The sequence below is a fragment of the Eretmochelys imbricata genome, chromosome 10 (assembly GCF_965152235.1).
Source record: "Eretmochelys imbricata isolate rEreImb1 chromosome 10, rEreImb1.hap1, whole genome shotgun sequence".
Lineage (NCBI taxonomy): Eukaryota > Metazoa > Chordata > Testudines > Cheloniidae > Eretmochelys > Eretmochelys imbricata.
The window spans coordinates 33,373,965-33,386,509 of NC_135581.1; the positions used below are offsets into that span (position 1 = coordinate 33,373,965).

At 41.4% G+C, this 12,545-nt stretch overlaps 1 protein-coding gene across 1 annotated transcript in view; it reads right to left on the reverse strand.

The window, feature by feature from the left end:
- The window catches only part of LOC144270751 (CREB-binding protein), a 190,033-nt gene that overhangs the window by 72,406 nt on the left and 105,082 nt on the right, over positions 1–12,545 (reverse strand). Inside the window, exons 5-9 of the mRNA XM_077827415.1 lie at positions 12,200–12,313; positions 4,374–4,616; positions 3,539–3,638; positions 2,766–2,912; positions 1,964–2,081 (exon numbers count right to left, since the gene is read on the reverse strand). Of these exons, the coding sequence (XP_077683541.1) occupies positions 1,964–2,081; positions 2,766–2,912; positions 3,539–3,638; positions 4,374–4,616; positions 12,200–12,313 (722 nt within the window). The remainder of the gene's footprint in view (positions 1–1,963; positions 2,082–2,765; positions 2,913–3,538; positions 3,639–4,373; positions 4,617–12,199; positions 12,314–12,545) is intronic.

Genomic DNA, 12,545 nt, shown 5'->3' on the forward strand with positions numbered 1-12,545 from the left:
AGGAGAACCAGCTGCTTAGCATCTTTCTTCTTAGGCATGGGCTTAGGGACTTCAGTCTGGTAAGATTTTTCATTGATGGTTACCATTGCTGGACACATTTATGCTGCTTTGGCAGGCTTGAAGAAGTGGCTTTCACCCCATGCCCAATATTGAAACCAGATGCTCGGTACCTCAGTCGACCAGACTTTGAACCCATAAAAATCTGGATAGTTGCCTCAAACTACTAGTGGTGGGGGAATTCAGAGAAAGTGAGGAAGACTGAGTACCAGTCCTTGTTATGACCTTCTTCCAGGCACCACAGATAAGTATTGGTAACTGATATCACAGCATCTTATGAAGCACACAGATTAAAGCTAGCTTTCTTAGCCACCTCAGCCATGATGGTGATTGAGTCAATGCTCCCGCAGAAATCCTAATAAGGCTGCAAACAGGGGAAGGGTAAGCAGCCTAACAGGGCTAGGATCCAGCAGAACGATGTCTTCAATGGCATGGACAGAGAAAAGCCTTTAAAAGTGTTCTTTAAAATTACTATTTACAAGTAAGAGAGATCAAACGAAAGGGAAAAGGAAGGAGAAAGCCAGCCACGGAACCATCAAGGATGCTGGGCTGCGCACTCCAAGCACAATGCACTTTCAAGCAGTCAGAAGAAACTGAAGTGCAGTTGGGCCTACCGCCAAAAATTAAAGTAGGGGGAGTGATCCCAGCAGACATGGCTTGTGGAAGCTTCTGAACTAGTTTGCTAGAGGGAGACATCCAAAGAGCGAGGATCCATTTCCACAGTTCTTGAAAGAAAATACTGGAACATTTTAGCACTACTTTGAGATATACAGGAAGTTCCTATGCACTTACATTTATTTAGAGCACTGGTTCTCAATCTTTTTGGGCTCAGAACCCATTTGTAAATGTTTATGGCCTGTCACAACCTAGTAAATAGTCTGCGGGTAGAGGTCCTGGGGCAGAGCCGTAACTTGACATTTTAGCTCCTGGGGCAAGTAAGCATAGTTGTGCTCCCTACCAGAGGAGGAACATGGTGGTGGGGGTCACATGATCCCGATTTTTTGGTTGCATCCCTACAACCCAGATAGGATCGGTGGCTCATTGAGATGAGTCAGGGGGTGGAGGTAGCACTTCCTCCCCAAGCCCTGCCATATGGGGCTGGCCTAAGCCACCCCTGGGGCTTTGTTGTCCCACCCACCTTGCCCTGGTTATAACCATGCCCTTGGGTGGTTTTGGTAAGATCCTGCCCCCGGCGGGGGGGGGGGGGGGGGGAGGGGTTTGAGTCCTGCCCAGAACTCACCCCACAAAGTGGTGGCTCCTATGCTGTGGGGCTGGCTGGGCTTGGCTCTCTGCTTGGGGTGTTGCAACCTTCAGGGTTGCGGTGCCGCTCAGGTTTGGCCCTGCCCCGTGACTGGACCAAACCTATGTGAGTGGAGCTGTCACCTGGCTCATGGGGTTGCAGCGCCACTCATTCAAATTTGGCCTACCTGGACTCCCATCATCATGATGGCTGGGACAAACCTGAGTGGTGCTGGGACCTCAGAGGTTGCAATGCCTGGCACAGGGAAGTGAGCCCAGCTAGCTCTGTGGGATAGGAGCCACAGGAGCTGTCACGTGACCCCTTGAAACATTCCGGCAACCTAATTTTGGGTCCCCACTCATAGGTTGAGAAACCCTGATTTAGTGGGCCTGCTTCCTCTCCGCAGATAGGAAGATACTCCCAGTAGTGATCTGGTTTGGTGGATGAATGGGGTATGATAATTGGGACTGCAAAAACCACCTACGCAGTTGAATTTGTTAGGTTTTCTGCTATAAAACAAGGTAATATACACTGAAAGCACTGGGAGATTTTCTGCCATGTAGTGAAATGAAAAGAAAGGTTTTTAGCAGGTTTCATTGTACGTGTCAGTTTTAAAATATGAACAGTTCACTGAAGTGTAGTGAATGCCTGCAATGAGTAACATACCCTACTGTTAGCAGATTCATACATATCCCCTTCCACTTTCCTGGCATAAGCCACCAAGTTCTCCATGCGGCGATCCTTCAGTGCTGCTGGGTCAGGGGTGGGAAAGATGGCTTGGACACTACACGGAAAAAAATATATATAATCCATCTCTTTAAATGTACATTTAGAATTCTTTACAATTCTTAAAGTTTGTATACACATAACGTATATTAACACTATTGAAGAGAGAGAGAACCACTGTCCAACCATTCCCCCACAATTATTTAAGTGAATTTAGTAATGGTGAAATGTGTTTAGACTGTCAATGCGAGTGAATGAAGTCCTTTATTTACAAAACAGGTACAGCAAGGGCGGAGGCAATGCATGTTTGCCAGCACTATCCTCAGAACCTGAAACCTGAGCTGGAGAGATAATAGGGTTAAGAAGGCAGCTCAGTCTCTAAGGCCATCTGCTGAGATTTCCTGCAGGGCACCAATCAGTGCAAACTGTGATGGTGGTTTTTACAGTGTGTACATTTCCCCAACAAGAACTGAACCAAGACCACCAAATCATGTAGGCCTTCAACTATCAGGTGCTCACTTTTCAGTTCCTATAATAATCCCATTACCAATCTTTTGAGCCACCGAGTCCCAAGATACGGATACATCAAATTGCATTAGTTAGTGATATTTCAATTGGTTACATCAAAATCCACCGATTCGGTTCCCACAATTTCCCAACTCAGACACTTCCATACAGCAAGTCACTAAATCAAGGAATGTAAATATTTAGGAAAAAGTCTCCCATTATGGTAAATACTTACAGTTTATGGACTAAGTGATTGCGTAGGTCTTGAGTGACATGTTCATGCCATGCTTTTCTTACCCCCGTACTGGAAGGAGGTGCAGCTGTTGGCAACGAGCTGAGGTTTCCAACATTGCCAGAATTTGTGCCATCATTCATTAGTGGACTGAAATGGAAGGCGAACAAGGGAATGTTATAGCGTGGAACACAATTGCCCATTTCATATATGAAACAGAAGAATTATTTTTAAAACAATTTTCTTCACTCATAGCTACAGTTACAAAGATTTTAAAATGAAACTGTGAAGCCATCAAACTGCAATATAAAAAGCAACAAAATCATGGAATTTGAGGGCAGAAAAGGAAACTGCTTCCACTCCAGAGGTTTCATTGATGCTACTCGCCATTGGCAAGAGGCTCATTAATTTAATTCTTTTAAAACTGCTTAGGTGTTGTGAGATACTGGAACAAAGATGAAAGGACAGGCAATCTATGAGACACAGAATCACAGCTGTTAAGTATACAGAACAAGTACACAAAAGAATAAAATATTCTACTTTTGGAAATGCATTTCCAAGTCAAAAGTGTGAAGAAAAATTGTGTTGGGAGGTGTGCAGGTTTGAAATGGCAATGGGGGTGGGAGAGTGTGTGGCCAAAGAGTAGCATTCATTGTTACAACGGAAGATACAATGGCGATACAATCATATTGCAGAATGCATGTTCTTCATTTAAAAACTTACACTCCATGCAAACAAATCTTTAACTTAGCAAGAATATAAAACGTGTGCATTACTTCGTTGTCCCCAGGGATGTTGGAAGAGCAGTTTCTGAGATTAGACTAGCTTGCTGATCTGTTGTTATCCCTCCTGCAGAAAGGTTCATCTGGTTAGCTCCTTTGGGAAAAAAATGCAACAGAACTGGTATAGAAGGTTGCTTAGGTATACGTCAGAGTTTTGATAATAAATGTCAATTAAATGGCATTTTGGTCTTAGTTAAGAAACGAGAAATAAACATTTTTGTTACATCGGGTAAACGCGTGTTCATGAACATCTAATTCTTGCGGCGTATTTCCTTAAATAAACTACTCATAGATGGAAATTACAAATCCTATAATTTTTGGCACACCATATAAAAACTGACAGTTCAAATTCTAAACTCATGAGATCGGAGATGAGCTTACATAACCACAAGAGAGAACATAAGAGTACTGACAATTTATCCATCATATTAACTTAGTCTATCCAGTATCTGCTGAAGTGGAACAATCTTAAAATGAGTTATTTTCATGCTTTATTAAACAAGATAAAGTCCATAAGGAATTATGCCTAAATACAAACAGCACTGTGAGCAACAACAAAATCTGAGAGATGTTTAACTGCTAATCATACTTTTCCAAAAGTAGCTATCATTAGCTATATCTGGCATAAACGGAACCTCCTAATTTTCTAACAGATTGAACGAAACTATGCTTAAAGATAAAACTTTGTTTCATTACTCAGTCTAAACAAAAAACTCTTTATCTATATGCAATCATATCGGTATGCCTGAACTTTCCTCATTTTCTGGATTAGGCTGCAATTAAATTTATTATTACAGAACACATTTCTACTGCTATTTTCTTCACCTACCTAATGGATTTATGGTCCTCATTTGCTGGTGAGCTTGAGGCTGTGCAGGTTGTTGGCCTTGTACCTGTGGCTGCAACTGCGTCTGTGGCTGGTTGCCATACGGCAGTCCAAGAGCAGCATAGGCTCGCTGCATGGAGCTGGGATCAATCGGATTAGGATTACTTAATGAAGGAGTAGTCTGTTGGCCTGTTCCAACAGAGCCAATAGAATTCTGCATTCCACCAGCTGGAGACCCTAGAAGGGCTAAAAAGGAGATGGAGTGGGGGGGGGGGGTTAAGGAGGTAAGAGGAAAAAGTCAAAATGAGATTGATACAGCAATAGAAGGCATCTTTTATGCAAGTAAATGAAACGTGCAACATTATATATTTAATTTTAGTTCAAATACTTGGGCTTCCCTGTCATCTGAAGAGCAAAACTAGAGAAACACAAGCTTCAATCCTACACAATATGAGCCTCTCTTGCCTTGAAGTACTGATTTTACGTTCAAGACCAAACCAGCTGCCTAATGCATGTACAGTCAAAGGAGAGGAGAGAGAAACTTCAAGCAGAAAAGCACATAATTATTATAATTCTTAAAAAAAAAAAAAAATCTACTGGCCCATTTCTTGGGTTAGAGCCAGTGTAAAGATGTCAATTGTGCTGGCAACCTAGCTTCTCGGAGTATCTAACAGAGTTATTCACTTTCCTTTCAAATGGATTCTTAAAGGAGACACAGGATTTGAGGGCAAATTCCATCTTGTACACCTTCCTGAATGACCTTGGGATTGTTGTAGAAGCATGTAGATCAGCACAATTCATCTTGACTATCTTTATGATAGAAAGGTGAACTGGAAGGGAGCCATCTCTGGAGCCTCCTGCAGGAAAATATCATGGGTCTCTCACTCCCCATTATGGTAAGTTTGAGTGCCTCAGTCACGTGGGAAACTAGGTAAGCCCACTCCTCTAGACAGGGGCATTTGGGTGACTTAGATCTGGAGGATCTTCTTCCAGACCTCCTCTGTCCACTTTCCCTTCATCTTCTGAAGAGGCCTGTCTGGCCACTTTTTTTTTTTTTTTTTTGGGGGGGGGGGGGGAGGGGGACGACAACACACAACTCTTCCAGAAGAGAGTCCTTTTCTTACCTCTTCCCCAAAAGGCCTGTACCCTGGCATTACCAATTTTCTCCACCTGGAGAGGCAAGCAAACTGTGTCACAAGTCCGGTGGAGTCCAGCTCCCTTTAAAGGGCCCAGATACTAAGTGACATCAGTTTTTTGAAGACTCTGTAGGCCTGCCTCAAAAATTCAACATCGAACCTGAGGCAGCAGCTGGAAGAGGAGTCAATCCCTTCATGTCCACAGTTCTGAGCTTCTAGGAACCGGATTGTGAGGCTGACAGGATATGTGAAGCTGCCTCATCTTCGGCCCTGGGGGCTGGGAAGCATAAATCGTATCAAAGTGTGCAGAGTGTCTTTAGGATCAAAAAACTTAACACTTCCAGACCCAGACTCAGCTGAGTGCGACCAGGATCTCACGCTGGATTCCGCTGGCATTTCTGCTCAAGGCAGATACTCACATGGCTTCCTCTAAGAAGCTTAGTCTGAGTCAGCTCTCCTGGGTGTAACAGATCTGAGTAGAAATGGATTTATGAATTGAGCACCAATCTGAAAGGTACCAGTCTCTTAAACCAATGACACATCCTATGTGGTTCTCCATGACAGATGTCAAACTCTCACATGAGGGCCGCTGTTTGAAGCCCACTGTCTTACTTTCTGCTGCTACAGGAGCACCCACATCAGTGCTGAGGGAACTCAATGGAGCCTAAAGAAAATTTAAACACCCAACAGAGGAAAACTAACACTGTTTTTAATAACAATTAACTATTTTACTGAAAAAGCAAAGCTTTCCCAAGGGGAAGAAAAGAAGAGGACTAACAGTCAAGCAATGGACATCATTTCTAGATTGTTGCTAATGATGGTCAAGAGGAAGAGAGTGGTAGTTGGGGTTATACCCCTTTATATGTCCTGAGATAGTGGGACCACGCATGCAGTTTCGAAGGACAGTACTTCAAAAGTTCCAAGCTTATATGCATGCTTATCAAAGCAGGTAAAACTTGAAGCAATAGTGTTCTTTTTCTTCATTTAAAAAGAATACTTCCACCCTATGTCCATGACACTTGCTCACAGTCCAAGTCTCCTCCTGGCTTCCAGTCCCAGTCTTCGTCCCTAAGCAGATCCAGCTTGTCCTCCCCACCACCTGGCTTCCAGACCCATAGTCCTTGCCCAACCAGTCCCATTCTCCACCCCCAGCTCTTAGTCCCAGCTTCATGCCCAAGCAATCCCAGACTACTCCTCATCCCTCCACTACATCTTCCCCACCAACTTCCGGTCACAGTTTCTCTCCCCGAACTCCAGTCCCACCCTTCTCTCCCTCACCCTCACTTTTGTCTCCTTTTCAGTTGAATCGGACTATTTCCTCCTCAGACATGATGCTTAGGTGCCAGCATGGGATCATTAAGAGTATAGGAAATACAGATTCTCTGCTCTCAGTTCTCGTGCCCGGCCCCACCCTGGCCCAGAGAAACTGGGAGCACTCATTACAGGGTAAGTCTTCTTGTCCCCGCAGCCCTTGGCTGCGGCATGTGCAGTTGCTGTATGAGGATGACATTTGTGAATGCCAATCACATGTAGGAGCTGTGAGGGGATGAAGAGTGCTCAGTTGCTCTGTAGTGATGGCGTATGCGAGGCTGGGCAGCACTAGGAGTAGTGAGAGGCTCATGTAGGCTTAGTGAGTACAGAATCTTGAGATTTAACTGCTAAAAATCAAAGAAGTCTCTGCTGAGACTGTGAATTGCAATTTTTCATAGGTTCTTAAACTAGTCCAAATCTGCATAAATCTGCAAGGGACAGAAGTCATCTTTTTGACATCTCCTTGCCAAATTAAGTCCCTACTTGAAAGCATTGGGGGCACCAGACATGTCCAAAGGTCAAGATTTTTGTTTTTTGTTTTTTAAATATGGGCACAGCAATGCATTTTCCCCTACCTTCATTCTTGGACATTTCTTAACCATTTAATCTGAAATTTTCCAAAAAGAGTTCAAGCTGATGGCAGACACTTGGCATGGAAAACTTTAGTCCAAATGGATAAAAGTTTTTCAAGGTATAAGCAACTGAAAACAGGATCTTATAAGAGGAAGTGTTATACAACCTTAATAATAGGTGGTGCTACCTCTAATAATAAAAATAAGTACTTAAGATTACATTTATATCAAGGATGTAGCTGAGATCAGACACATACATTCCTTGTAGAAAATCCAAACACTCAGAGACTTAAGTAAAATACCCTAAAAAGATATAGCTCAACACCACTCATTTGATAAGCACGTGAGGCACTGGATTCTTGCCACAATGCAGAGGGCTCCAGAAATGAAAAAGTTTACACGTGCACAGGTGTAAATATTTTAGAAAAATCTGCTACAGTGGATCTTGAAGATCTTGGCAATTGGGTTGGAGGCTAGGTAGATGCATTTGTCCCAGGAGTGAGAAAGGTTAATGAAATGGAGTGGCTGGCTGGAACATGAGTTACTACAGGGTATAAGAAGATTTCAGAACCTTGGGGATTGGCAAGTGTGAGGTGGTTGTTACCGGGGGGGGCCTTCCACCAGATCTTCCTACGTTTTGTGCTCTTTCCCCGAAGCTGCCCCTTCCCTATCTTTAAAAGATAGCTCTGAAGACCAACATGCATCTGTGCTGTATCTTCATATAGCACCTCTGCTTCAGAATGACCCTCTAGAACTCAAAGGGAGTTTGAAGTGTTCCAGATACCAGTGAGGTGTGACTGATCTAGCATGCTCCAAAATTTGGAAAGCATTAGAAACATTGGGAAGCACAGACTCAACAATTCAGAAGGTGGAGCCACATAAAAGCCCAGCACAGATGCAACAGAGATTCAAAGTTCAAATTTTAAGATAGGCAATGGAAGAGGGCTACAGATTCTAGTGCTCTCATGGCTTGCCAGATGGCTATCCTGAAACATTATCCTGTTTGCATCACAACTTGATAGAGAAGTAAATGTTACTGCTCTTTCCATTCCTTTCTTTTTCATTTTTTTCCCATCATTTTCTGCCATGGACATTTTTAACAATTATGGGAAATGTTACAAGCCATCACATTTAAAAGTAAGCATAATTTAATTTGGGATGTTGTGAACCAGCACACCAATGTTTGTTTACATCCTCATGTGTCATGTTGCTAATGTGCCAATTTTCAGATGCACCCCATTAATGTAATATTAGAATTCAGGTAAATTAAGAGGGCCTAAAGCGTGAGACAGGTGCACCTTAGTGTTCTCAATCAAAATAAATAAAATGTAAATGTTCACAAACTTAATTTTCTTATGCTTAGTACAAGCCATGAGAAGTCATCCATACATGCATTTCAGATTAAAGAATTTTGCACATCAGGGCACTGCTAGGCAGTAAGTGCTAATGGTGAGTAGTGCTGAATTGAGGAAAAGAAGGTGGGATTTGAGATTTGCATTGCCTTCCCCTTCCAAGAAAAGATGGCAAATTCTGCAGTTACCCTCCATCTTTCTGTTGCATCCAAGCCAAAACATCTTACTCAGAGATCTAACAACAAAGACTGCTTTTTACATAAAATTTATTTTAATTCAAGTGCTTTTACTGGTTTCATAAATCATACAAATGACAAAACAATGAACGTATGAACAATGCAAAGCCAAGTGTTCTGCAATGACTTAAATTAGAAGATCACCATAACAACACCTGCATTACGACTGCTAGAAACTCTGTAGTTAACAACTTGAGAGCAAATGCACCGAATGCATTTCTCACCGGAACTGATCAGACATTAAAGCTGCTATTTTTTAAAATTAAAACTACCAGCAAATGTCTCAAAAATCAGTTATTACAGAAATTAATCACTAGCAATTAGCCATGCCTAAAAGAAAGGGAGACCAGGGAGGAGATTGATAAAACAAGTAAAAGTCAGCATAAAGGGGCTATTTATATTCTTCAAAAGTCGTTAATTTAGATTATCTATTCATAAGAATGACCATACTGGGTCAGACCAATCATCCATCTCGCCCACTAACCAGTCTGCCAACAGTGACCAATACCAGGTGCTTCAGAGGGAATGAACAGAACAGGCAATTATGGAGTGATCCACACCTTGTCATCCACTCCAAACTTCTGGCAGTCAGGGGCTAGGGACACCCAGAGCACAGTGTTGCATCCACAACCATCTTGGCTAATAGCCATTGATCTATCGATCCTCCTTGACCTTATCTTTTTACTAGCTCTTTTTGAACCCTGTTATTATTTTAGCCTTCACAACAATCCCTGGCAACAAGTTCTACAGGTTGACTATGCATTGTGAGAAGAAGTATCTCCTTTTGTTTGTTTTAAACCTACTGCCTATTAATTTCATTGGGTGACCCCTGCTTCTTGTGTTATATGCAGGGGTAAATAACACTTCCCTATTCACTTTCTCCACCCTACTCATGGTTTTATAGACCTCAATCATACCCCCTCCCTTAGTCTCCTCTTTTCCAAGCTGAATAGTCCCAGCCTTTTTAACCTCTCCAGCTGTTCCAATCCCCTCATCATTTTTGTTGCCATTCTCTGTATCTTTTCCCAATTCTAATATATCTTTGAGATGAGGTGACCAGAACTATATGCAATATTCAAGATGTGGGAATACCATGGATTTATATGGTGACATTATGATATTTTCTCTCTTATTATCTATCCCTTTCCTAATGGTTCCTAATATTCTGTTAGCTTGTTTGACTGCTGCTGCACATAGAACAGACGTGTTATTCACAATCACACCAAGATCTTTTACTTGAGTGTATTACATTGTCCAATGGGCACTATTTTGCATTTATCAATATTGAATTTCATCTACCATTTTGTTGCCCAGTCACCCAGTTGTGTGAGATCCCTTTGTAACTTTTCGCAGTCTGCTTTGGACTTAACTATCTTGAGTAATTTTGTATCATCTGCAAACTCTGCCATCTCACTTTCACCTCTTTTTCCAGATCATTTATGAATATGTTGAACAGCACTGGCCCCACTACAGATTCCTGGGGGACCCCACTATTTACCTCTCTCCGTTCTAAAAACTATTTATTCCTACCCTTTGCATCCTATCTTTTAACCAGTTATGATCCATGAGAGGTCCTTCCCCATTGTCCCATGTCTGCTTACTTTGCTTAAGGGCCTTCAGTGAGGGATCTTGTCAAAGGCTTTCTGAAAGTCCAAGTACAATATATCCACTGAATCACCCTTGTCCACACGTTTGTTGACCCCTTCAAAGAATTCTAATACATTGGTGAGGCATGATTTCCCTTTACAAAAGCCATGTTGACTCTTCCCCAACAAATTGTGTTAAATCTTTGTGCCTGATCATTCCGTTCTTTACTGTAGTTTCAACCAATTTGCCTCGTACTGAAGTTCGGCTTACCAGCACATAATTGCTAGGATTGCCTTTGGAGCCTTTTAAAAAAATTGGTGACACATTAGCTATTCTCCACTTATCTGATACCAGAGGCTGATTTAAGTGATAGGTTACATACCACAGCTGTTAGTTCTGCAATTTCATATTTGAGCTACTTTAGACCTCTTGGGTGAATGCCATCTGGTCCTGGTGACTTACTACTGTTTAATTTATCAGTATGTTCCAAATCTGAATCACTTGCACAGGAATTTTTCAACCTAAGCTAACCTAACCATAAGAAAATGGTAGAATCACGTTTTTGGTAGCTTCTTTCCAGTCTTAACTCCCTTTGTCTTTGGTGAAACTCTTCCACCTCTTTCTTACATGGCTTATTAGCTTGCCTCACTTTCCTTGCGGTCTCAACCTAAACCAGAAGTAGAACTCTTTCAGAACACAACTACTCAAATTTGCAGTTCTGCCCTGACCCTCAGTTATTTCCCACCACCTCCCCCGATGACTTAAGACTTTTCTTTTATCTCCTTTTCAAATTTACTTTTGTGTGATATCATTTAACAGACTGTAGCATCCACACTGTTAGATCTTCTGTCTCAGTTTATTTTTATCCTGCCCAGCAATCCTTTAAAACCCACCAATATAATTTCAACAATTATCTACTTCGAGGACAAAAGAACACAAATGGACCAGAAGTTGAAAAAATAAATATTACCTAACCGTAATATTAAGCTATTATGCTGGAGTTCACAAGAAGGCTTACGGGAATTTCAGCCATTCATTCCTTTTCTTTAGGGTTAAATATACAGTGCAATGCAGTTCTACTTATTCTTACAATTAATCACTGGGACACATGCATCACACCTTCCTCTCCACAAACCTGTTTCCATTTATGCAAATTTGTTTGTCCTACATTGATCAATGGCACCCTTGGTTAAGAACCAGACTTGAAATTATTTCTGATATTATAAAAGATAGGAAAGAATCTTAAATCTTCTCTAGAGCCATCTGTGGGCAAATAACGAATTGCACAATTTATGGCTATAATAACTAGACCCACTAATAATTTGACTGACCTATCTTAATACAAAATGACAGCTAGAAATTGTCCTGTCTTGGCAAAATGGATGTTGTCTTTCTGGACTGGGAATTTCCCTTTGTCATGAATCAGGTATTAAAAGTAATAATTTGAATATAATGGTCAAAAAAGGGGACTGCCCAAATGTATTTTTTTATAACAGAATACCATATACAGCAAATGAGTTTATCAAACCACTATAATTCAAAGTCCTTCATAGTACTGTATATTTGATTCAGTTTGTTTTACCTATGTTATTCTAATGTTTGTACAGTAGCTGATAAGTAGAAATGATCACTTACGTTGTTGGTTTCTTTTGTCACTGGCATTTTTCAAAGGGAGGCACACAGGACAATCATGCCGAGTACAATTCTTCCAGTGAGAGATGATTTGTCGTGAAGATGCACAATGAGCAACTATCAAAAAAGTGAAGCAATAAAATTTAGGTTTAAGTCTGGTTTTATGGCTTTGAATAAACTCATTCCATTTCCATTATCCTCAATTTTCTTTACTAAAGAGTGCTACAAACACCAAAATCTCAAATACAACTAAACAAAATGTCAGGACTTGACAAATAATGACCATCTCTTTCTCTGGAGAGTACATTAATAAAAATGCTGCTCTGACATGAAGGAACTAGTTCAACAA